The sequence below is a fragment of the Agaricus bisporus genome (genome assembly GCF_000300575.1).
Source record: "Agaricus bisporus var. bisporus H97 unplaced genomic scaffold AGABI2scaffold_8, whole genome shotgun sequence".
Taxonomy (NCBI): Eukaryota; Fungi; Basidiomycota; class Agaricomycetes; order Agaricales; family Agaricaceae; genus Agaricus; species Agaricus bisporus.
Window position 1 is genome coordinate 1596397 of NW_006267371.1, and position 20917 is coordinate 1617313.

The following is a 20917-nucleotide window of genomic DNA, read 5'->3' on the forward strand; positions in this document are numbered from 1 at the left end:
CAGAGTATTGGGACACAGGCTGTAATGATGAATTGGGAAGTGAAACCTTACAAACTGGATTGGATGCGTAAGATGGTTTGATGCGTATGCATGACGAGCCATGATTCACAGGTAATCATAGAAAATCGAAATTTCTATATGCTCCAACTGCGCATTGACCGCAAGAAGCGCCATCATGCACGTAGCCACGAGGAAATTTGACAGCTTCGAGTTCCAGAGTCAAAGAGAAAGAGCGTCCCTGTGGCATGCCACGTTAAAAAAAGGGCAGTAGCTGATTGACAGTTTCTGGATGGTCTGGGTGATTTGATCTGTCGTCTCTTCCTCAAAGTAATTGTTTCAAGAAGAGTCCTTGTACTTCATAAGCAGAGTACTTCGCTAGAGGTTGCCAGTTTCGTATCCACGCGGAAACTGACGCAGAGGCAAACCATTTTCGGCAGACGCCGGAGGAGTAAGGAAGGAACCCTTTCCCTTTCCGATCAAACTCCGTTGGCACAAGGCTCACAGAACCAGATTTGGATCCAAAGGTCAATTCACCCGCATAATTGCTCATCATTCCTCACTGCGATACGAGTACACTCTTCAAGGAGCATTTTGAACGCGTCAACGAGGTTTCATCATCATTGCGGCTGTGGCATCAGAGAGGCTATTGAAGCAACGTTGAAGATTACGGGTCATTAGAGCCGCGGAACACTGCTGCTCGGCCGATGAAACTACTTTTGCCAGTGGAGCTGTGTCCGAGAATACTGGAAGTGACGCATTTCCAATGGAAGAATGACATCTGCCTCACTTGCAAGCCTGCTCTCTGGTATGCTGAATGCTGTCCTTCTCTTCCGTCAATTCTTTGCTCCTTTGCCCTATTCCCAAGATGTGGGTTCAAGACTATGTTACTTTGTATTGCGGAACCGAGAGGGAAAGGACTCGGCTGGCCAAGACCCTTAGCCGACTTGTTATCAAAGCTTACTCATGATGCATGCACGATGTGTCGCGTTAACGGTTAAACGTTAATGGCTTCGGGGCTGGACCGACGTATATTGCTGTTGTTGAAGCCACGCGGCTCGCAGGTGTGTGATGCTGTCACACGTCGTTGGGATTACACTGCCCCAGAGTTTTAATCAGTTGGCAAAATTAGAACAGACGGTTACTTGGGCTGCGGTAAAGGTAATCTTTGGGGCCGAGTCTTTCCAAGGGCCGGGAGCGTCTCTTCAATTTCATTTCGGTTGCTCTTGTTAATTGGCTTTTTGTTCACGCCACTTCTACTGGAGGCCGGCAATCAAGCGTCGAATCTGGGTACTATCACGATACTTGATACTTGGTTTTTGGTCCTTGGCAAAGCCTCTCATCTGTCTTAAATATCTATAAAATCTGGGGTGCTCGAGTGATATTGTATTCTCCTTCCAGGGGCCTTTGGTGCTCAAGAAAGTCTGTCCGGGATTCGATACTAGTCTGGCTTAGGGGTTTTTCCCGCCTCCCGGTTATGTTTATGTACGGGCGGTCGCCCACCCCCTTCGTAGCAGGGCAATTGGGTCCAATTCCCCGCTTGGCCGGGTTTTCTGGACGGTCCTAGTATGCTCGCGAGCAAAGGGATCATTCTCTAGCATTTGCTTGATTTCCAGCTCGCGGGTCATTGAATAGGCGTGGAGCATCTTGGCGGTTCTAGGTAGGAAATATCAGATTCCTCAGATTCCTTTTCCTGATAAATCGCGTATGCAACTGCTACATCCACCAGATTCGGTCGAACGCCCCTCAATCATTTTGTACAACGCTTTTCTTCATATCTGCGTGGAATCAGGCGTCTTGACCGTCGTCCTACCATCTTTGATTTCTACAATGAAATATGGTCAAAGATAAGTACATTCAAAGACTAAGATGTTGCGTATATAAATCTCATCAGGTGACCAACATTCTTCATGGCCAGAATAGACTCATATCAGTAATTAGTTGTCTCCAGTGCTTTCTGAACCCCGAATGACATGACCATCAGTGTTCTTTGAAAGGATTTAAGAAAAGAATAATGCGCATTGTGGTGCACTGCCTTAGTGAGTTATTTGGATAGCTAAATGAAGACGAACACCAGAATTGATAGTTGTAGTGTCAGCGGCATCACTAGGCATTGAAATGTATGTTGTTGGCACCGCTGTCACCGGCTCAGTATGCAGGTGAAATTTTCGTACGCCAAAAATACGCAAGTCCTTGATGTGGAACAAGGGCATGAATCAGCTATTTTTGTGGCACCCCTTCCAACAACCATCAGCCCTTTGTTCAGTCAAAGGAAGCATGGAGCATCCGACGGCGCCGAACCAAGCAGGTCTTCAACTGTCTTCGAAATTTCAAGACGTGGTCTGATCAGTCATGTCGCATTCAAAGCTGAGTCGGAGGGCTGAGGGCGCTGCCAAAGTAGGTATGTTGAGTGAATATGGCGATGCGAAGAAAATCTGGGGTCATATAGCCACCTCATCTACCATTTTACACTCAGCGCCGACTGGAGTAGAAATCTTCGTCAACTTGATACTTTGAAGTGGATAATGTTTAGGCATCAACGTCCCCACATGTTCTGAAGCTTGGCAACAACGAACTTGATCCTATCGATGAGATGATAGTCAAACGCACTCCATTCTGATGCCAGTTATATAAGACTTCCCGTCCTCAAAACACTGCCCATAGTGTTGCCCTCGCCGACACCTGGACATTTTCTCAAAGCGGGCGCATATCTTCCGAGAGTCTCCATGAAGATTAGCCCAATATTTTTCCTTATTCTCAGCGTGCTCTTATCCATTACCGATGCCGCAGACGTGGTCAATATCACGGTCGACGATGCAGGTTTTGACCCCTTGACAAATCAATATATATTATACCATCCAGCCAGGGCTTGGAAGTACAGCTCAAACAGCTCTAATTGCACCGCACGACTTGATGAAACTCGGGCATACATGACAACTTGGCATGATGGGACGGTATGTACCATTTTCTTCTTTCTTTCAGATTTTACTGAAATTGAACAACAGTTTGATCCTGGGCTGGGTACTGTTGTGAGTAGTAATACTCCAGATGAAGTGCTCTACGCTGAGTTCAATTTCACCGGTGAGAAACTAAAAAAAAAACAAAGAATAGCAGTTGATTGACATATGAAAAATAGGCGTCGCCGTATATGTTTATTGTATCCTCTCGAATTCGAAAGAGTTTCCGTCGGGCAGTAGTGACATGGCGTTCTATGTGGATGGTGAACAGAAGGGTGCGTTCGTTCGAGACGCAGACGGAAGCCCTGGGTATATTTATGATTTCCCGGTCTTTGTGGCTTCATCGCTCCCGGATGGTGAGCATAGGCTTCTTATTCAAAGTGGACGTAAAGGTGGAAAGAAGGTTTTAACACTACTTGACCGTATCGTCTACACGTGAGTAGCCAAAAACCGGTCTTTTTTTTCTTCCTGTTTCGGATTCTTACATTTGTACAGACAAAATCGAAAGGCTGAGGCCATTACAACTTCAACTCCGCAACCAACTGAGGCGAGAAAGAGCAGAGAACTCAAGGACCACAAACCGAAGCTGGACAAGAGCTTGGAGGTAATAGCACGAGACTTATTCCAGTCATTGGTGGTACTTTGCGGATTGGGCTATTTACTCCTCATTGGCTTTGGGTGGTTGTTTTGGCGACATCGGAATCGCAGCAATCAAAATGCACGGCAGTAGTGACCTCTGGTGTAGCTGAACCCTCTGTTCATCCAGTCGTTCCGCCAGTGTATAGTGAGAGATCTGGCGAGGAGGTATGAGTCCTTCAAGAACAAGTCATTGACACCTTTTATGGCAGATGCACACACGACTGGATGTCGGTGCTGAGTAAAAAGGAGCTTGCCGTTGAATAATATATCTCAATTATCTTCTATCCGCTCGCAAGTAATGGTAATGGAAGTACTAAGGGAGGTGATGGCCTACGTGTCACAACGACGAATCATCAAAAAGAGTGCAATGTGGCAACTTGCCATACAAGTTCGTGAGCATACACGAAGTGCTATAATTGAGACGCGCGTACTACTACTACCAATTAAAGCTGTTCATCGCGCGGCTCAATCACGGATCGCGAACTTGACTGCTCCACTTCCATCAGCCATCAGTCCTTAGTTCAGCCAAAGCGATAAAAGGATATCTTATAGGTGGGGAGAGAAGACTAAGTGGGCGGAACACCCGACGACGCCGAAGAATTGATGCTCAGCGCTCAGCATTGACTGTTTTCCAAAGGTTCAAAGACATATCTTGATCAGTTCTGTCGCAGAAGGGTCGACTCTGAGGGCCTAAAGTGCAGGATGTGTTGAGTAATTCTGGCAAGCGTACTGCCATGTCGTCAAGATGACGGGACGAAATTCAATATTTATACATGGTAGCTACCCTCACCTACCACTCTTCATACGTATATGGGGGCGCTCAACGCCGACTATAAATGGATTTTGGTCAATTTGATGGTTTAGAATGAAACACGCTCCAGTGTATCAGCGTCTCGATATGTTCTGGAGCTTGGCAACAACGAACTTGATCCTATCGATGGTAGTGAAACGCACTCCATTCTGATGCCAGTTATATAGGACTTCCCATCCGCAAAACACTGTATATGTGCTGGCCTCACAGACACCTGGACATTTACTCATAGCCTTCGCACATTTCCCGAGAGTCTTCATGAACACTATTTCAATAATCTTCCATATTCTCTTGCTCTTATCCATCAACAATGCCGCAGACACAGTGCCAGTCAATATCACGGTTGACGATGCAGGCCCTGACCCATCGACAAGTCGATTTATATCATACCAACCAGACAAGGGATGGAAGTACAGCGCAAACTGCTCTAATTGCACTGCCACACAACTTGATAAAGCTCAGGTATACATGGAAACTTGGCATGATAGCACAGTATGGACCGTTTTCTTCGTAGTTTCGGATTTTGCTGAAATTGGGCATCAGTTTGATCCTGGGCTGGGGAGTAATACTACTCCTAATGAAGTGCGCTACGCTGAATTCAACTTCACCGGTGAGAAGCTATATAAAAAAAAGAATAATAGCCGATTGACTTATGAATAATAGGCGTCGCCGTATATGTTTATTGTATCCTCTCGAATTCGAAAGAATTTCCGTCGGGCAGCAGTGACATGACGTTCTATGTAGATGGTGAACAGAGGGGTACATTCGTTCGAGAAGCAGACGGGAGCCCTGGGTATATTTACAATCATACTGTTTTTGCGGCTTCATCTCTAGAAGATGGTGAGCACAAACTTCTCATCCAAAATGGACACCAAGGTGGAAAGAAGGTTTTAACACTACTTGATCGTATCGTCTACACGTAAGTGGTCAAAGGCCGATCTTTTTTTCTTATACCAAATTCTTACCCTTGTATAGACAAAATCGAAAGGTTGAGGCCAATACAACTTCAACTTCAACTCCGCAACCAACCGGAGACGAAAAAGAACAAGGAATTCAAGGAACACAGACCGAAGCCGGACAGGATGATAGAGATAATACCATGAAACTTGGTGCAATCCTTGGTGGTGTTCTCGGCGGGCTGGGCTTTTTCCTCATCATTGGATTTGGGTGGTTGTTTTGGCGACGTCGAAATCGCAGCAATCAGAATGTGTGGCAACAATGGCCCTCTGGCATAGCTGGGGACTCTGTTCATCCAGTCGATCCACCAGTGTATAACGAGATATCTGACGAGGGATCCGTCGGGAGATCCTTTACGAACGGGACAATGACACCCTTCATGGGAGAAGCGCCTACAGCTGGCACGTGGCCATCGAGTAGAAAGGGACTAGTCAGAGGTCATGTACTCCAAATGTCTTCTACTGGCTCCTAGTAGTAAACGGGACAACGAAGAGGATAGAAGAATCTTCAAAAAGAGTTCAACTGACAAGTTGCTATACATATTCGTAGGCGCGGGCGCGTATCACTATTAGTTAAAGCAAATTAATACAACTGTGCGGACTCAAAAGTGTTAGCCTACCCTGCTGAATTAGACTTCATCTCCTCCCTTCGAGCTCTCCTCCGTTTTTTCTTCTTGACGAGCAGCCCACGATTCGCAATCCCGAGCCAGTTGTTCAAATCCTAATATCAACTTATGGACTGCTATCGCCGCCTCCTTCACCGTCTTCTCCACATCCTGATCCCGCGTGAACACACAATGAATTTCTTTTAGAATTTCTCGTATATTCTCATAATGCTCTGGTGCGACTTTGCGACTGAGCCGGAAGAGTTCGGCAATGTGACGTCGCTGTTGTTCAAATGAATGTTCCACCATAGGTACAGAACATAACAAGTCGGTCGTATACGCAGCGACTGTGTCTGCAGTATCGAGGGAGTTGTCGAGAGAATATTTCGCGTCGATCTGTTGCCATTCGGCGATGGTAGCCAGAAACGCGGTTTGCCCTCGACGTTGTCTCGTCGCCTCGAATAACACAGCACCGAAAGAAACGATAGTCACTGAGGAAACATGAGTGCAACACTATTATTATTTTTACTGGATTAATGCGGGCCTACCATACACCAGGCCTTTCACTTTGGATCGCCGATTTCCATCTGAACGGTACCAGAGTTTTTGCCAGCTGGTCCGTTCAATCGGTCGTTTTGAAAGACATGTAGGACTGGGGTAATAAGCTCGAGAAGGAATAAATCTGAAGTTGTTGACTGAGAGGTGTCTACGGAGCGCGGATCTGTATAGCAAGAGTGCAAAGGACATCAGTGGCAATGAACTATGGAACGGCGTAATCAGGTTCTCGGTTCCCACTCCTCAGTGAAACGCAGGCGCCTTCCCCCATCGGGCACATGGTGTAGTTGGTTATCACGCTCGCTTAGCATCAACTAAATCTTGCGAGAGGTGTTGGGTTCAATTCCCAATGTGTCCAACATATGTTTTGGCATTTTTTATAATGCAATCGTAACTACAGTTTCACAGTCCTCGTGAAAACAGGCTCTTTGTGCTCATATCCGAGCCGTCGCGAGTACTGTGAAACTAGCGTCCTTAACCGGATTCCCAAAATACTTATCGGGTACCACTGTCGAAAATCTCATCTCACTTCACGACGGTTTACCGGTAGCTTGATTCCTTGCGATTTTGTTGATTGTTTTCCGTGTAGGTTAGAGTAAACCGTGTACCGAATACATACTCTCCCGAGGAACGAGGTACAACTGCGGTAACAAGGATATTATTTGAGCGACTGATGGAGTACGCAATATCACCCGTTAATCACGCTGCGATAAAACTTGAGCAGAACAATCGTAGTTTCCAATGATCATGATGCTGGCACTGACCCAACTCAACCAGCCTCATTCTTCAATTACAAGGATCAAGTCCCAAGATACTTGATTATCCGTGGAGAACGCTTATACGTGAAACGTTAGAGCCGTCGGTACCAATCGAAGGTTAAAAGGGAACCGCGCAATCGCATGAAGTCTTCATGTTTCAAAGAATCAACATCGCTAAGATTGGATGTATTAGCGAAGAAGAATCGTAACCAAAAGGTAAGCGGCGATCAAAGACAGTTCCTCGGTGCCCGAAGAGGTGGTAGATTATCTATACGATTAGCAACCACATTCAAAAATCAATGATTTTTGCCGTCATAGCGTCGAGAAAACTCGACGTGGGATATAGGAGGATTGCATGAACGTAACGCAATGGGAAATCCAGCCTGCCTTTCATAACAGAAAAATCTTGAATAACAAGATCATTTTGTCAAATTACTGAAAGCCCAGAGATGAGAATGCCTTCCATTCGTTTTGGCAACCGAAATGAACAAGGCAAAAGCAAAAGGATAACGACGACGTTAAGCCTTGATACATGACACGTAGCCGTCCAACAGCAAAATCCACACCAAGAGTTCAACGACGCTGTTAGGCACGATTCAAACAGTCAGAAATATATTTCCGCATTACAATGTGAAAGAAAGAACAAACGAGCGAACCCGTAACTCTGTCAATTTTATAGACTCGACATATGCAACACAGCATACTTATGATCGCCGAAACATGCACCTCAAGTAGATACATCAACATTTTTTTCGGTTCTTTTGGCCAGGGAGTCAGTGGGACGTAGACAGCTAGGGGAGAGAGGGGGAGACATAAGTAAAATGAGCATAACCGAAACCAAAGAAAGGAGAGCCAAACGAAAGGAGAGAAGGGGAAGGAAAGGAAAGGAGATAAAACAGAAACAGGAAAGAAGCCCAATTTTTCACTTGCCAACCGCGTAGGTTATTCCGATCGCCACCTCATTGACCGGAAAAGAGCTGTTTACACTCCCTTCCTACTCCTCATGACCTTATTTCTCAACGCCTTCTCCTTCAACTCATTTTCCCTTTTTTCAAGGTCAGCTTGTGCAGTTTTGTTCATCGCCTACGAAACAGATTACTTGCTCAGCCGTCACATTAATACATAAATGAAGATAAATTTGCAAAGGACTTACATCACCAGCCGAGCTTGGTCCATCGTCCCACTTGCTCTTCCTCCTTTCAACCTCAGCTTGTCCTCTAATCTTGAGTTCACCTCCGCTACCAGCTCCCTCATCCGGGCTCACTTTCTCCTTTTTCGAATGTGGAGGCGACCGAGTTCGACTACGGCTTTCGAAGCGCCGTTTTCCGCGTGGGGGAGGCCCGCGATCGCGACTTCGACTACGTCTCCTAGGAGAAGGAGATCGAGAAACTGAAGACACCGATGGGCCACGTCTACGTCTGCTACGCAATCCTGGACTTTGTCGCCTTGGAGGACTGGCACTCCTCCGCCTAGGATTGGGTCGATATCCACGTGGAGGAGACCTTGAGCGACTGATCGAGCCCCCTGGTGAGCCACGACGCCGACGCGGAGGTGGGCTTCTACTAACTCTACGCCTTTTTGGGTTAGGTGCATAGTCACGTTCACGTATAGGAGGGGTATAGGAAGGGGAACGAGGACGACGCCGATTTATATGTGGGGAACGAGAACGAGATGAACGGATAGATGGAGAACGAGAGAGAGATTTTACAATTGAAGAACGCCGAGGAGGGACACGAGAACCTGAGCGCGAGCGAGATCTTGCCTTCCCGCGCAGTGGCGACCTGTACCTCCGTGGGGGTGAATGTGAACCTCGTGACGAGGCCATAGAAGCCGACCTGTTACGACGTTGTGGTGGGGGAGGACGCGAACTACCACGGTTTCGCCCCTATGTTGAACAACAGGGAGAATATTTAGTTGCATGGCACAAAGAATAGAGGTTTGAACACTTACACCTCCGCCACCGCCCCCGCCTCTTCGTCCCCAGCCTGCGTCGCGAGGTCGTCTGTCGTCCTCAAAGCCACCTCTGCCCCTACCACGTCCTCTACCACGTCCTCTTCCAGGTCCTCCACCCCTCCCACGGTCATTGACTTCATCAAGACGGGCACGACGGTCGCATTCATCTATTGCCCGCGAGTCAGTTTCCCTTGCCTTACGCATTTCTTGTTTCTTTTCCTCAACCATGGTACGTGGTACACCAGTCACATCTTCTTGAGCTTCGAGCAATAATTTCCAGAGTGCTGACATGAAGGTTGGAGTATGCTTTGTCAAGAAACCTGTCAGATTTATCTGCATCTTCTTCGGGTCTGGAGTCTGAAAACGCGACGTCAGAGAGACATAGATACTAGGGATATGTTACTACATACTCGTAGTGATTCCTCTTCTAGTAGACCCATGGCGTATTCAACGACGACCTCGTCTTCAAACCCGACGAGCTCTACGATCTTTTTGGCGACCCAGGGCCGTATTACATTCATGTTCACTTTCCGCATGTCCACCTGTCCAGACAGTCAGTCGGGGGTATTATGAAGGAATGATTCTCGCGACCTTCTTGTCGAATTCGGGAGGAAATTTCATGGACTTGAGAAGCTTCAATTCCTTGTCGGAAAACCGTCTGTCCTGCTCCGCAGACGTGCCCTTAAAGAATCCTGATAGCACTTTAATTGAGCTGATACACGAAAGAAATTCTGAAGCCAACTGACCTGCATCTGCCATTGTGGTTGGTGAATGGTGTTTATTTACGACATAAAAATCATTTTTTCCCTATTCGTCTGGCTTGTGGGAAAGTAACGTAAGCCGGAACCGTTCCTCGCTTGGCTACTCGGATAGGGTAGTATTGCCTCCAGTCCTCCGCATTTCTTCATTGTCGCCAACAGATGTAGGCGCAACTCGGACACGACACAATTGTCGGACTCCAGTGGCCATGCGCTTGGCACCGAGTGGACTGTCGACGGACCGGAATTGTATTGATAGATGATATCATGTGACTGGGTGGCCAATTAAGAGAGTTGCAGTAGCAGCGTCTCCATCATGTCTTCACTAACACCACAACCCACCGTCTCCTCAGAACCCCCTCCAGATGTACCCAGCGAGGGCGGTGACAGTGGAGGTATGCATCGCGGAGCCAGTTACTTCTTTGGATTTCTCATTACCTTCGTCATTCTCCTCCTTGTCTTTGTCGGCTGCGGGGTAGTCTCACGAAGGAGATATGCAGCGCGTAGGAGAGCAAGATTTGAATCGAACATGCAGCCCTGGGCCGAAAGGATGGGTAGTGATATCGGCTATGTTCCCCCCATACTTCAGGAAAAATACCTCTTGAGAGCGAGAGATGAATCACAATGGAGACATTTGAATGTCAGCCGGCTTTCGTCCCCCGCGTAATGTTTATCATGACGCTGATATACCTATTCTCTTCTTCGCAGCCACTTGCTGCACTAGTAGTCCCCACTCATCAGGAAGAGCCGATCCCAAAACCTGACGCGCACGGACACCCACGCCCAACACCATCTAACGACAGATCAGATATGGACCTCCACCTCGAGGTCATATCACGCACCTTGTCCTCTCAGTCTCAGAATATATCAGAACCTCTGACACGCATCACAAGGCCGACTCCATACCATCGTAATCCCAACATTGTCCTTACTCGACAGGAAGCCGAACAGTTGGGTCATGGGCCTCAGCGAAACAGCTGGCTTCATCACTTAAGTCCATCCTCATGTCTGACATTTCTGAATCGACGATGGCGAGGAGCTCCTATGGAACCATCCAACGATAATGTTGAACGAACCGACAGCATCGAAAAATCCCGAGATGCAGAAAATGAGGAGAAACAAAAATCGCTGCAGGTCACGCTGTTGATCCAGATGCCCTCACCAGTTCCACGGAGTTCACGGAGTGGAGAGTCGATAGGAGAGTACTCAGTCGGTGTTGCCACTCTTCCTTGGACTGACGGTCTCAAAGAGAGTCCGCGATAACGCTTGTTTTCTTTTTTTTACTGTGCTCTCATTTTCGATACACAATTTCTATCACTGATATTTGACTGCATGTCGCAGCGTTATGTTTGTAATTATGTTTGTATTTAACGTCCGTGTCCGTGTGTAGCATACATTAGTCTTGGTCGTTATAGTCGACCAACAAACTCCTTTCTTTGGTCTTCTGTTTCAGTCTTGATAAATGATACCGAGCTTGGTTGTACATCCAACGGTAAGTAAATCTTGTCAACCCACACTTATGGAACTTGGCCCTAACTATCGCCTGACTGGGTAGAGGAATTGTTATGCAGAGGATGTCAGAATATGTACCTTCACCGCTCTAGCTGGCAATCTTCGAAATTCTTCTCAGTCGAGGATTCTTTTGAACTGTATTTTTCCACGGTAAGGTTTTAGAGTTACTCTATTCTCGGCAAGACTAAATTTAACACTAAGCACGACTAAGTTTGTTAAGTATGAAGACCCAAACGTTACATTTGTGCGCTAATCAAGGCTTGTCACCTACATAAGGCCTGGGGACACGGAACGTCTGTCCCTCGTATCCGGGTAGCACACTTTCAATATACACCGCCATATTAAATATTATCATATAACTATCCCCGCTTTCCGACTCGCTGCTATTATTATTTGAGGAGGGATTTCCCGGGGTTGAAGTGATCCAGTCTACATATAGGTACACCGGAATACGTGCCCGGACCTCTACTAGCCGCTAGTTTGTTAATTTCATGTGGTCTCTGGTATACCGTGGTTAAAAATAACACGTAGAAGTTATCAAGATGATAAGTGGAAGAATACTTAGAACAGAAAAGAGTTCCGACTCGCTTTAGGCTCTGAGAAGGAGAGGTAGGTCCTTTGAAATAAGATATTTGTCTTTTCCCCGAGACGAAAGGAAAGGGTATATGTATCATTTACTTGTGGAGGATTCCGACTCGGTCTGTGGCACTATCAATGTTCACCGAGGAGGAGTCAAATGTATTTTAAGACGCACCTCATACTTGAAGATCTTCCTAAAATTCCATGTAACTCGGGTTCCTCATGCTCGCCTATAAACTAGGAAATTTATATGGGTCTTCTTGTTCGACTCCTCAAGCTGCTCTTCTCTCAGTTTCCTCTTCCGACTTGAAAAATTCCTAAACAGTTAACTACATATATCTACCACGCCTTCATTTTAAGAATCAACGAGCCCATGCCGTTTTCGTTTATTGGTCTATCTGTTACGATCAACGCGCTCTTCGGCGATAGGATTTGTCGCTTCATCTCTCTTAATTCTAAACATGGCGGTAATCGGAGACGCTTACTCACATCCGACGGCTTCATTCCAGGGCCTGTTCTCGCTCTGTAGATAATCATTAATATCAGTTAATATCGGGCTGGATTTTTCTTTGTATATGTCCGGAGAGTTCGCCACTCCACAAAGCTTAAATGTTAGAGAGATTTCCGGCAGGTCATGATGCCGAGGAAGTGGAAAGAGAAAACTGGACATCAAGGGGGGCATACAAACGGTGTTAGGCACGTCCTAATATCCGGGTTGGAAGGACGTGGATGTCGGGAAGGAAAGGAATAATTCATTAATATGCGTCGGGGGCATAAGCGCTGATTGTGCGTGGGATCCGAGGTTTTGAAAAAAACCGGTTGGTTGTTATAAGTGTAAAATGCGCTTGAATGGCGCCGGGAGTTGGGCGTCCTCCGAGTCTAGAGGGTAGGGGATCCGATTGGGGAATTTGCTTTATAGCGACCGTGGTTCCACGCGTCACGGTTCAAGTAGAAAAGAAGCCATCTCTGTCTAAAGAAAGGAAGATGGTATTTAGGACGAGAGTCATGAAGGTAGTGGAGAGAAGTTGCCTCCGTAGTACTGACGAAAGAATATTGGCTAGACAAATCTCTCACCAGTGCATGGTTGGGTTACTATAGCGTATTGAATAGAGTCAAGGTTGGTAGAGAAACTGCCTTCAAAGGATCGTCAAGAGGGAGGGTGCACCACACGTTTGAATACGCAGTCCGTCTGAAATGGTGTAGTAATTGTATTGGTCTAACCAATAAGTATATTAGACTACCTTTATTTTCAGACACGCGGGCGGCGCGGGACTTACCAGAGACCATGATGAAGGAATTCGAGTCTTCTGCATCGATCGAGGGTTCATACTTACCCAAAGGAAAAAAATCTCAACTCACAAGGTGATGTGCCACTTATAACAACACACGTTTGGAAGCTCAAAAGTTTGATCTATGTCCTGATCTAACTTGGCAACAGAATACGGTCTTCACTTTGACACGATGTCTCTTGCATGAGTTCATGAATCAACTTGGGACCATATGCATGATTTTCAAAGTTGTTGTGGACCAAAATAAAGTATGCATGAAGGACAGTGGGAATCGTTGCCATAGGTGCTGTACTTGTGCTGATTGCGGAAAATATATCGAAGCGGAGCATTAGGCTGAAGCGGAGCAGAGTCGAAGCGGAGCAAAGCATGAAACGAAGCGCAATATCATGTAGATTTCCTGTGCTTTGTTTGAAAAAGTCTTCCAGACTCCCACTGCGGGCGAACATATGGGTAAATCAAAAATTTATGCAAGAGATTCGCTGCACTTACTTATTCTACCTTTGAAAATATCGTGCACGACTGTGGGTTTGCTCAGCGCTCAGGAGTTAGAAGGGTTCGGGGACCCGGGTATTTCCCGGATCGCCTACAATACGATCGTTTCCGTCGCAATATGCCATTGGGAGTCTGTACACTGAATCCAATATTCAAACGCCCATCCTCTGCAGGAGTTCTACAAACAGCCTGAAAGGAAAGGCGGCTCAGAAAATTTGGTTCAGCTGCTCAAAACGACGTTGATATCAACGCGACAGAGGCGTGTGGCGCGACGATCAAGGCGGTTATCAGATACATATAACCTAATGAAAAAGCAAATTATAGAATTCAATTACATACCCTCGTTATGCACCTATTGGTATTGTAATAAAACCATCCACATAGTGATCAATGGCGGAGTAGCGTTTAAAACCAGTCAGCGAAGAAGCCCGATTCCAGCGCGAGCGCGGGAACAGCGAATAGTCAGTTGTATTGACGCACGTGATCTATTGTGGGAAATGCGAGATCAGTACTGTCAGCAAGGTAGTATCACCAGTTGCTAATTCTGCTGTCTGATAGCGCAACACTTGGGTCACAAACCAGCTAGTAACCAGTACAAGGCCACAGGGGTATCGGCGGATTTGTCTCGACAAGATCACTCCTATATCTGCGGACGAAGCCCCCCCGAACGTCATTGCTGGAGCAGAAAGCGAGCACAAAATGGCCCCGAGCAGCAGTCTTCCGCGGTTACTACGGAGCATTTCTCATATCCAAAGCCCGTTTCCTATCTCCTCGTCAAGATATCACTTAACCTTATCTGACTGTTCGCCATAAAGACTCAGTACCACACCCAGTCACATCATACTAATGCACGTGGACCCTGCTGTTACTGTGGCGGATTGCGGAAGTAAGCGTCTGGACTGGTGAATATCCCGAATCAATCACGATCACGATCACGATGCGACTGCTCGGAGTAGCATTGCAATTTCTCCCACGCCATCGAGCAAATGTTGCTCAGAAACAAGCATCCGCGCCATGCCCGATTATATTCAGAACACCCAAGCCTCACTAAGCACCCTTACCTCTCAATCATTCTCGTCTTTCACCTGCCAATTTGGGTCAGATCCGGCCCTAGATTTCAGAGGGTTAATCCGACCGCCTCTTGAGGGCTACTTAAGCAGGACAAGAATCGCACCGGTTAATAAACATCCCAACTCTTCTCTTCCATTTCCACCGACAGTAAACGATGACCACAGTACCCCACAGTGCTCCAGCACCTGGTATCTCATACTTCACTCCCCATCAGGAAAAACCCGCTGGAACTGCCGTCGTTCCCCAGCCAGATGGTAAACCCATCCCCACCCTTTTCAAACCGCTCAAGATTCGTGGCGTCGAATTCCAAAACCGCATATTCGTTGAGTGTCTTCGACTCTAATGACAGGCCGAGACTAATGACATTTTATAACCATTAGTTGTCACCACTTTGCCAATATTCAGCGGAGAATGGTTTTGCAACTGCATGGCATATGGCTCATTGTAGGTGTTTTGTTGTCTCACAATTCGACTTGATTCTCATCCTTCTATTTCCCGCAGTGGGTGGAATAATCTCTCGCGGCCCAGGCCTTGCTCTTACAGAAGCTGCCGCAGTCGTTCCTGAAGGCCGAATTGCTGGTGACGATCTTGGTATCTGGTCTGATGCACACATCGAGCCGCTCGCCAAAATAGTCGAATTCGCTCACTCTCAATCCCAAAAGATTGGTATACAACTAGCGCACGCCGGTCAAAAAGCTTCTATCCTTCCTGCTTGGATCTCTCCCACCGGTCTTGCGGCCGCAGCAGGTCCAGTACAACGTGGTTGGCCAGACAATGTGTGGGCCCCGACTACGAAGCCTTACAGTCCGACCAACTGTATTCCAAAGGCGTTAACAATAGAAGGAATCAAACGAATCGTCGATGCGCATAGAGATGCTGCTATTAGATCAGTCAAGGCTGGCTTCGATGTCGTAGAACTTACGGCAGCCCATGGATACATTCTATCTTCATTCATGTCCCCCTCGAGTAACACCCGAACGGATGAATATGGAGGTAGTTTCGAGAACAGGATTAAATTCTTACTCGAAACCGTTGATGCTATTCGAAGTGTCATTCCTCAAACAATGCCACTCTTCGTTCGGTAAGCACCATTATTCTGATAATGAATGTCCTCTTTGTTAATCCAACATTTCTATCAATCAGTATTTCCGGAACGGAATGGATGGAAGAAGTTGCACCTAACGAGCCTCAATGGAGAGTCGAAGACTCCGCACGACTCGCACTTATCCTCGTCGAGCACGGCGTCGATGTCATCGACGTTTCAGCCGGTGGAATCAACACCCGTCAACAAGTACCGCGTGGAGAAGCTTATCAAGCACCTTACGCTGCCGTTGTCAAACAAGCTGTAGGAGATACAGCTCATGTTGCCTCTGTTGGTGGACTAGGCAGTGGTCCTCTCGCTCAACGTCTCTTGGATAACGGCACAGCCGATATCATCTTCTGTGGAAGAGGATTCCAGAAGAACCCTGGGCTTGTGTGGGCTATGGCTGATGAATTGGGTGTTGAGATTCATAATGCCAACCAAATCGAGTGGGGTTGGCGTGGACGTGGAAAGCGAGTCCAACAGCAAGTAACTACGACGAAGCAGGAACTATGAACGAACAAGGGTGAATTTGTCTTTGCTATTTCTACTTTAGTTACTTTTTTTTGGCCGAAGAAATGGGAGACATAGATGCAGAACTCCACATATAATTCGTGTGCTTTAGTCTCCACGCGACTCGGATTAACCTATTAGAACTTTCTCGAAAATCTTACCTAGTAGTGTCATACTGTAATATAACCTTTGCCCGATCTTTGTACAACTTCGTCGTTAAGCCTTGTGATTAGCATCCAAGAGTCAGAAACAGGACTGCATCAACCGTCTAAGACGTTGACCGACCTTCAATCCTGCACTTCGAGTCCTTGTCGGAAAGACAGGTTAGAGCAAGGATCAAGGGCGCCAATGATTACTCGCAGAGTCCTTCCAGTACTCTACGGCTGCATTCTACGAAGCTTGCTACTCGTTAGCAGAGCTGCCGATTAGTAGAGTATACTTTTCTATTTAGAATAACATGTCATCCATGTCCTGACATCGACTGTACCCGTTTAAAGCCTAGTGCTCCGAGTCCATGATGACTTCGGCATTTATTTCCAAGCGAAGATTCACCAATGCACGCTTTAATTTAGGATTTTCTTCTCAGAAAATTTTAGACTCGTCTTGGCAGCTGGGTCACAGAAAATGTACTATTAGGATTAGGCATAGCTCTGGTGTTAGAAGAAATGAAAATTGTTGGTGCTTCGTACACATGAGGGATGGCCTTGGAGCAATTAGCTTGTTCGTTCCATTCTCTCGTCGGAAGCCGAGTAAGGAGGACAGATGAAGCATTGGATTGATTTAATTTGTTATGCATCCGAGGGCAATGGACGCCAAGCATTGGGGAGTGAGATGACTCCGCCGCCCGGGTATGTGAGCGTAAGGCCACATCGGGAGGCGGCGAGAACGAACTTGGTGTGGTGCTATCGGGTCGGCCGAGATGCTCCGACTACGGTGTACTACTGCAGTGCCACTAATCTTGCGAACGATTGGCATCGCTTTCTCGAACTCTGCCGGCTCGATCACGATTGATCTTTATGATGAAGGGTAATCAAATCTGGAGTCATCGTTTGCTTTTTGCGACGTCTTTGGTTAGAAAAAAGTTGATATTGAGCTAGCCGGCATTGCATTTATCAGTACCGGTGATTTCAAGGAGCAAATTCACTCTTTCAGCGGAAGGGCCACATTTTCCTTGGAACCCTACAAAATTCTTGCCTGAGCGCATCCACCATTTGTGGACTGTATGCTGCGACCGTAATAGATTCCCAAGGGTACAACGCATTGCGCATTGAATAAACGTCCATTGGCACTGCAAGTTTGCATGAGTATACACGGTAGGTATCGTGTCCCTATTGAAAACGTTACGTTCCTTGAGTTAAATTACTGTAATGCCCCTTTCAAAGGTAGGACTTTCCACGGTGGGATGGCGTGCTCAAAAGCAAACTGAAGGCTGTTGCGTTCAATCAAGCCTCTTTTGGCTAGCAGAAATTCATCCCTCCTGTAGAACTTTGGTTCTCCTCTCTCACGTTTACTACAACGTTTAACTCGACATGAGGCTGGGGCTCGAGAACCAGGAATTGAGTCTATCGCAAACGGACAGGATACCAGGTGAACATCATTAGCAGAAGTGAATGGGATTGAATCTTCCTCATGAAAAGGAATATAAAATGTTTGACGCGGCGTCTCAGACTCAGTGGTAGAAGTTCAAACGTCTCTCGGCACACGGAGAAAATGACAAGATAATCGAAACTCTATTCTATGCTTCAGCTAAAGGCGAGCTTTAATATCCCTATGCGACAAACAACCGAGTCATCTAAACAAAGTCATATTTAACCTAAACAAATGGCCGCCAGTAGATATAAAATTTAGTGCGAGAAGGAGAAAGAATGTTATTAAGCGTATGTTATCCTACAGAATGACTCCGGACAAGCAGAGCTCGAAGGCGTAAAGATATCGATCGAGGACGAGGAATTAGAATAACTGCTTTTGGAAAGTGAATTTCTCGATTGGGATATTAGGCTTGATGATACAAGTGATGGATTTGCCACCACCCTCGCGTCCGAGATTTCCTAAGGGAGATTTCTCCACGTTTAGGAACTCTGGGTGATTGCAATCCCTCTCGGTCTGCAGAGGGTAGCGTAACTAAGATGGCGATTAACGTGCAATTGCAAGCGCCGGTGACCTCAATGCAGGGTACAACAGGTGTGAGGCTAGCGTAGGACGGAGAAATAATTGGTTGAGCATGTCACGGAATCCGTCTAATGTTAGTAAGACTCTGGGGCATGTAGAGGGGCACCATTGAGCTATGACTACAACATAATTTGTGCGGTATGTTCGTAGGAACTATTACAATCGGTTTGAACTAATATATAAGCTTTTGGGTAGTTTACGGCTCTCTCCTGATCAGCTAAAACAGGACGTGTGTAATAAAGCTGCAAATACTGAGAAAACCATCCGACTGCAAAACTGTATCCATACCACCCTCATCTAATCACTGTTCCTTTGTTGTACTTGCTTGTTCACGGTTTCGCTTTCCGCGTCCACGCCAACCCCACTCGATTTGGTTGGCATTGTAAATCTCAACCCCCAATTCATCTGCCATAGCCCACACGAGCCCGGGATTCTTCTGGAACCCCCTTCCAACAAAGATGGCATCGGCTGTGCCGTTGTCCAACAATCGCTGAGCGAGAGGACCATTACCTAGTCCTCCGACAGCGCAGACGAGAATTTTATCTCCGACAGCTTTTTTTACAGCGGCGGCGTGGGGCCCTTGATACGCTTCTCCTGCCACTATGCGTTGACGCACCGGTGAGCCCGCCCCGCGTGGGTCGTTCCCACCAGTTGAAACATCGATTAAATCCACGCCGTGCTCACAAAGTATCACTCCGAGCCGCGCCGAGTCTTCGACCCTCCACTGAGGTTCGTTGGGTGCAACTTCTTCCAACCATTCCGTCGCGGAAAATCTAATTACCAAAATGCTTGTTTCAAGGGGAGAACATTTAGTATTTGAATGATATTACTTACCGAACGAACAAGGGCATCGATTCTGGGATGGTGGCCCTCACGGTGTCAATAACTTCGAGTAAAAGTCTAATCCTGTTCTCGAAACTGCCTCCATATTCATCCGTTCGAAGGTTGCTCGAGGGAGAAAGAAATGATGATAAAAGGTATCCATGGGCAGCATGAATTTCCACGACGTCGAATCCAGCCTTGACTGCTCTAACAGCAGCATTTTTGAATGCTTCGATGGTTCGTTGAATTCCTTCTTTCGTTAATTCCATTGGTTGAGGATAAGTCGTATCAAATGGCTTTGTGCTCGGACCCCAAACATTATCCGGCCATCCACGTTGCTCTGGACTGGCCGAGGCCAGCGCATTGGTAGAAGCTAACCAGGGAGGAAGTGTGGATGCTTTGCGACCGGCGTGTGCAAGTTGTATACCAATCTTTTGGGATTGAGAATGAGCGAATTCGACTATTTTGGCGAGCGGCTCGATATGGGCATCGGACCAGATACCAAGATCGTCTCCGGTAATTCGGCCTTCGGGAACAACCGCGGTGGCTTCCACAAGCGAAAGGCCTGGGCCGCGGGAGATAATTCCACCCACTGGGAAAAATTAAAGGATGGGAATCGAGTCGAATTGTGAGAGAATAAAACACCTACAGTGAGCCATATGCCATGCAGTTGCAAAACCATTCTCCGCTGAATATTGGCACATTGGCGATACCTGACGGTGGCAAAACACTATGTATCAGTCTTCGTCCGCCTTTAGACTTGAGGACACTCAACAAATATACGGTTCTGAAATTTAGAGCCACGAATCTTGATTGGTTGAAAAAGGGTTGGGATTGGTCTACCATCTGGCTGGGGGACGACGGCGGTGCCAGCAGGCCGTTCCTGATGGGGCGTGAAATATGAAACCCCTGGTGCAGGAGCGCTATAGAGTGCTCGGGACATTGTGAGCTATGCTGCAGTTGGGAATATTATCTAGAGCCCTCGACTGGGGATTGTGATAAGGTTGATTATTGCGGGGTGTCTCTCGCTTAAGTAGCCCTCGACTGGCGACCGGATGGCCGCGTTCCGTAGATTGCATGATCTAATTTATAGTGATAGTTGCATCATGAGCACGGAGGGAAATTTAACTGTCAAGTCGGCCTCCGGCATGGGATGTCAAGTGATCTGATACCTTAGTGTCGAGTCGGCCTCGGCCCACATTTGTCACATGCCGCACGGACATTTTTTCCCTATTTGGGTATTTTATGCCGACTTGACAATTAGATGTCTAGGATTTAAAGTGTGCTTTACAGGAGAGCAAATGAACGCGGCGGGTGACAAGCAAAGTAGGCCAGTGCCAGGTAATATCAGGCTGCATTTGACTCTTAGCGCGTACCATGGAACGTGTTTGCCTCGTCGA

The 20917-nt window shown here is 46.9% G+C and overlaps 6 protein-coding genes and 1 non-coding gene across 7 annotated transcripts; 5 read left to right on the forward strand and 2 right to left on the reverse strand.

The window, feature by feature from the left end:
- Positions 1-2349: 2349 nt before the first annotated feature.
- AGABI2DRAFT_179834 (hypothetical protein) lies at positions 2350-3857 on the forward strand (the record flags this gene model as incomplete). The annotated part of the gene is made up of 8 exons (XM_006463436.1): positions 2350-2398; positions 2662-2817; positions 2860-2951; positions 3003-3078; positions 3134-3389; positions 3450-3558; positions 3721-3758; positions 3803-3857. 8 exons carry the CDS (start codon positions 2350-2352, stop codon positions 3855-3857), a joined length of 831 nt encoding a protein of 276 aa, XP_006463499.1.
- Positions 3858-4662: 805 nt separating this feature from the next.
- Positions 4663-6002, forward strand: AGABI2DRAFT_179835 (hypothetical protein; the record flags this gene model as incomplete). Its single annotated transcript, XM_006463437.1, has 5 exons — positions 4663-4866; positions 4948-5014; positions 5149-5323; positions 5380-5926; positions 5982-6002. The coding sequence occupies 4 exons, from the start codon at positions 4663-4665 to the stop codon at positions 5831-5833; spliced, it is 900 nt and encodes a 299-aa protein (XP_006463500.1). The 3' UTR covers positions 5834-5926; positions 5982-6002.
- Positions 6003-6792: 790 nt separating this feature from the next.
- On the forward strand, positions 6793-6878 carry AGABI2DRAFT_t82. The gene has a single exon. It is a non-coding gene; the product is annotated as a tRNA-Ala (tRNA).
- Positions 6879-8069: 1191 nt separating this feature from the next.
- AGABI2DRAFT_194307 (hypothetical protein) lies at positions 8070-9998 on the reverse strand. The gene is made up of 6 exons (XM_006463438.1): positions 9978-9998; positions 9823-9923; positions 9642-9773; positions 9229-9588; positions 8432-9163; positions 8070-8361 (listed from the first exon to the last, which is right to left on the reverse strand). Exons 1-6 carry the CDS (start codon positions 9988-9990, stop codon positions 8260-8262), a joined length of 1440 nt encoding a protein of 479 aa, XP_006463501.1. The 5' UTR covers positions 9991-9998; the 3' UTR covers positions 8070-8259.
- Positions 9999-10305: 307 nt separating this feature from the next.
- AGABI2DRAFT_179838 (hypothetical protein) lies at positions 10306-11426 on the forward strand (the record flags this gene model as incomplete). The annotated part of the gene is made up of 2 exons (XM_006463439.1): positions 10306-10629; positions 10698-11426. The coding sequence occupies 2 exons, from the start codon at positions 10306-10308 to the stop codon at positions 11250-11252; spliced, it is 879 nt and encodes a 292-aa protein (XP_006463502.1). The 3' UTR covers positions 11253-11426.
- A 3545-nt stretch (positions 11427-14971) lies between these two features.
- AGABI2DRAFT_194309 (hypothetical protein) lies at positions 14972-16758 on the forward strand. The gene is made up of 4 exons (XM_006463440.1): positions 14972-15254; positions 15313-15376; positions 15434-16013; positions 16076-16758. The coding sequence occupies exons 1-4, from the start codon at positions 15087-15089 to the stop codon at positions 16527-16529; spliced, it is 1266 nt and encodes a 421-aa protein (XP_006463503.1). The 5' UTR covers positions 14972-15086; the 3' UTR covers positions 16530-16758.
- A 2052-nt stretch (positions 16759-18810) lies between these two features.
- On the reverse strand, positions 18811-20482 carry AGABI2DRAFT_225342 (hypothetical protein). Its single transcript, XM_006463441.1, has 4 exons — positions 20293-20482; positions 20167-20230; positions 19530-20109; positions 18811-19468 (listed from the first exon to the last, which is right to left on the reverse strand). Exons 1-4 carry the CDS (start codon positions 20458-20460, stop codon positions 18997-18999), a joined length of 1284 nt encoding a protein of 427 aa, XP_006463504.1. The 5' UTR covers positions 20461-20482; the 3' UTR covers positions 18811-18996.
- Positions 20483-20917: the final 435 nt, after the last annotated feature.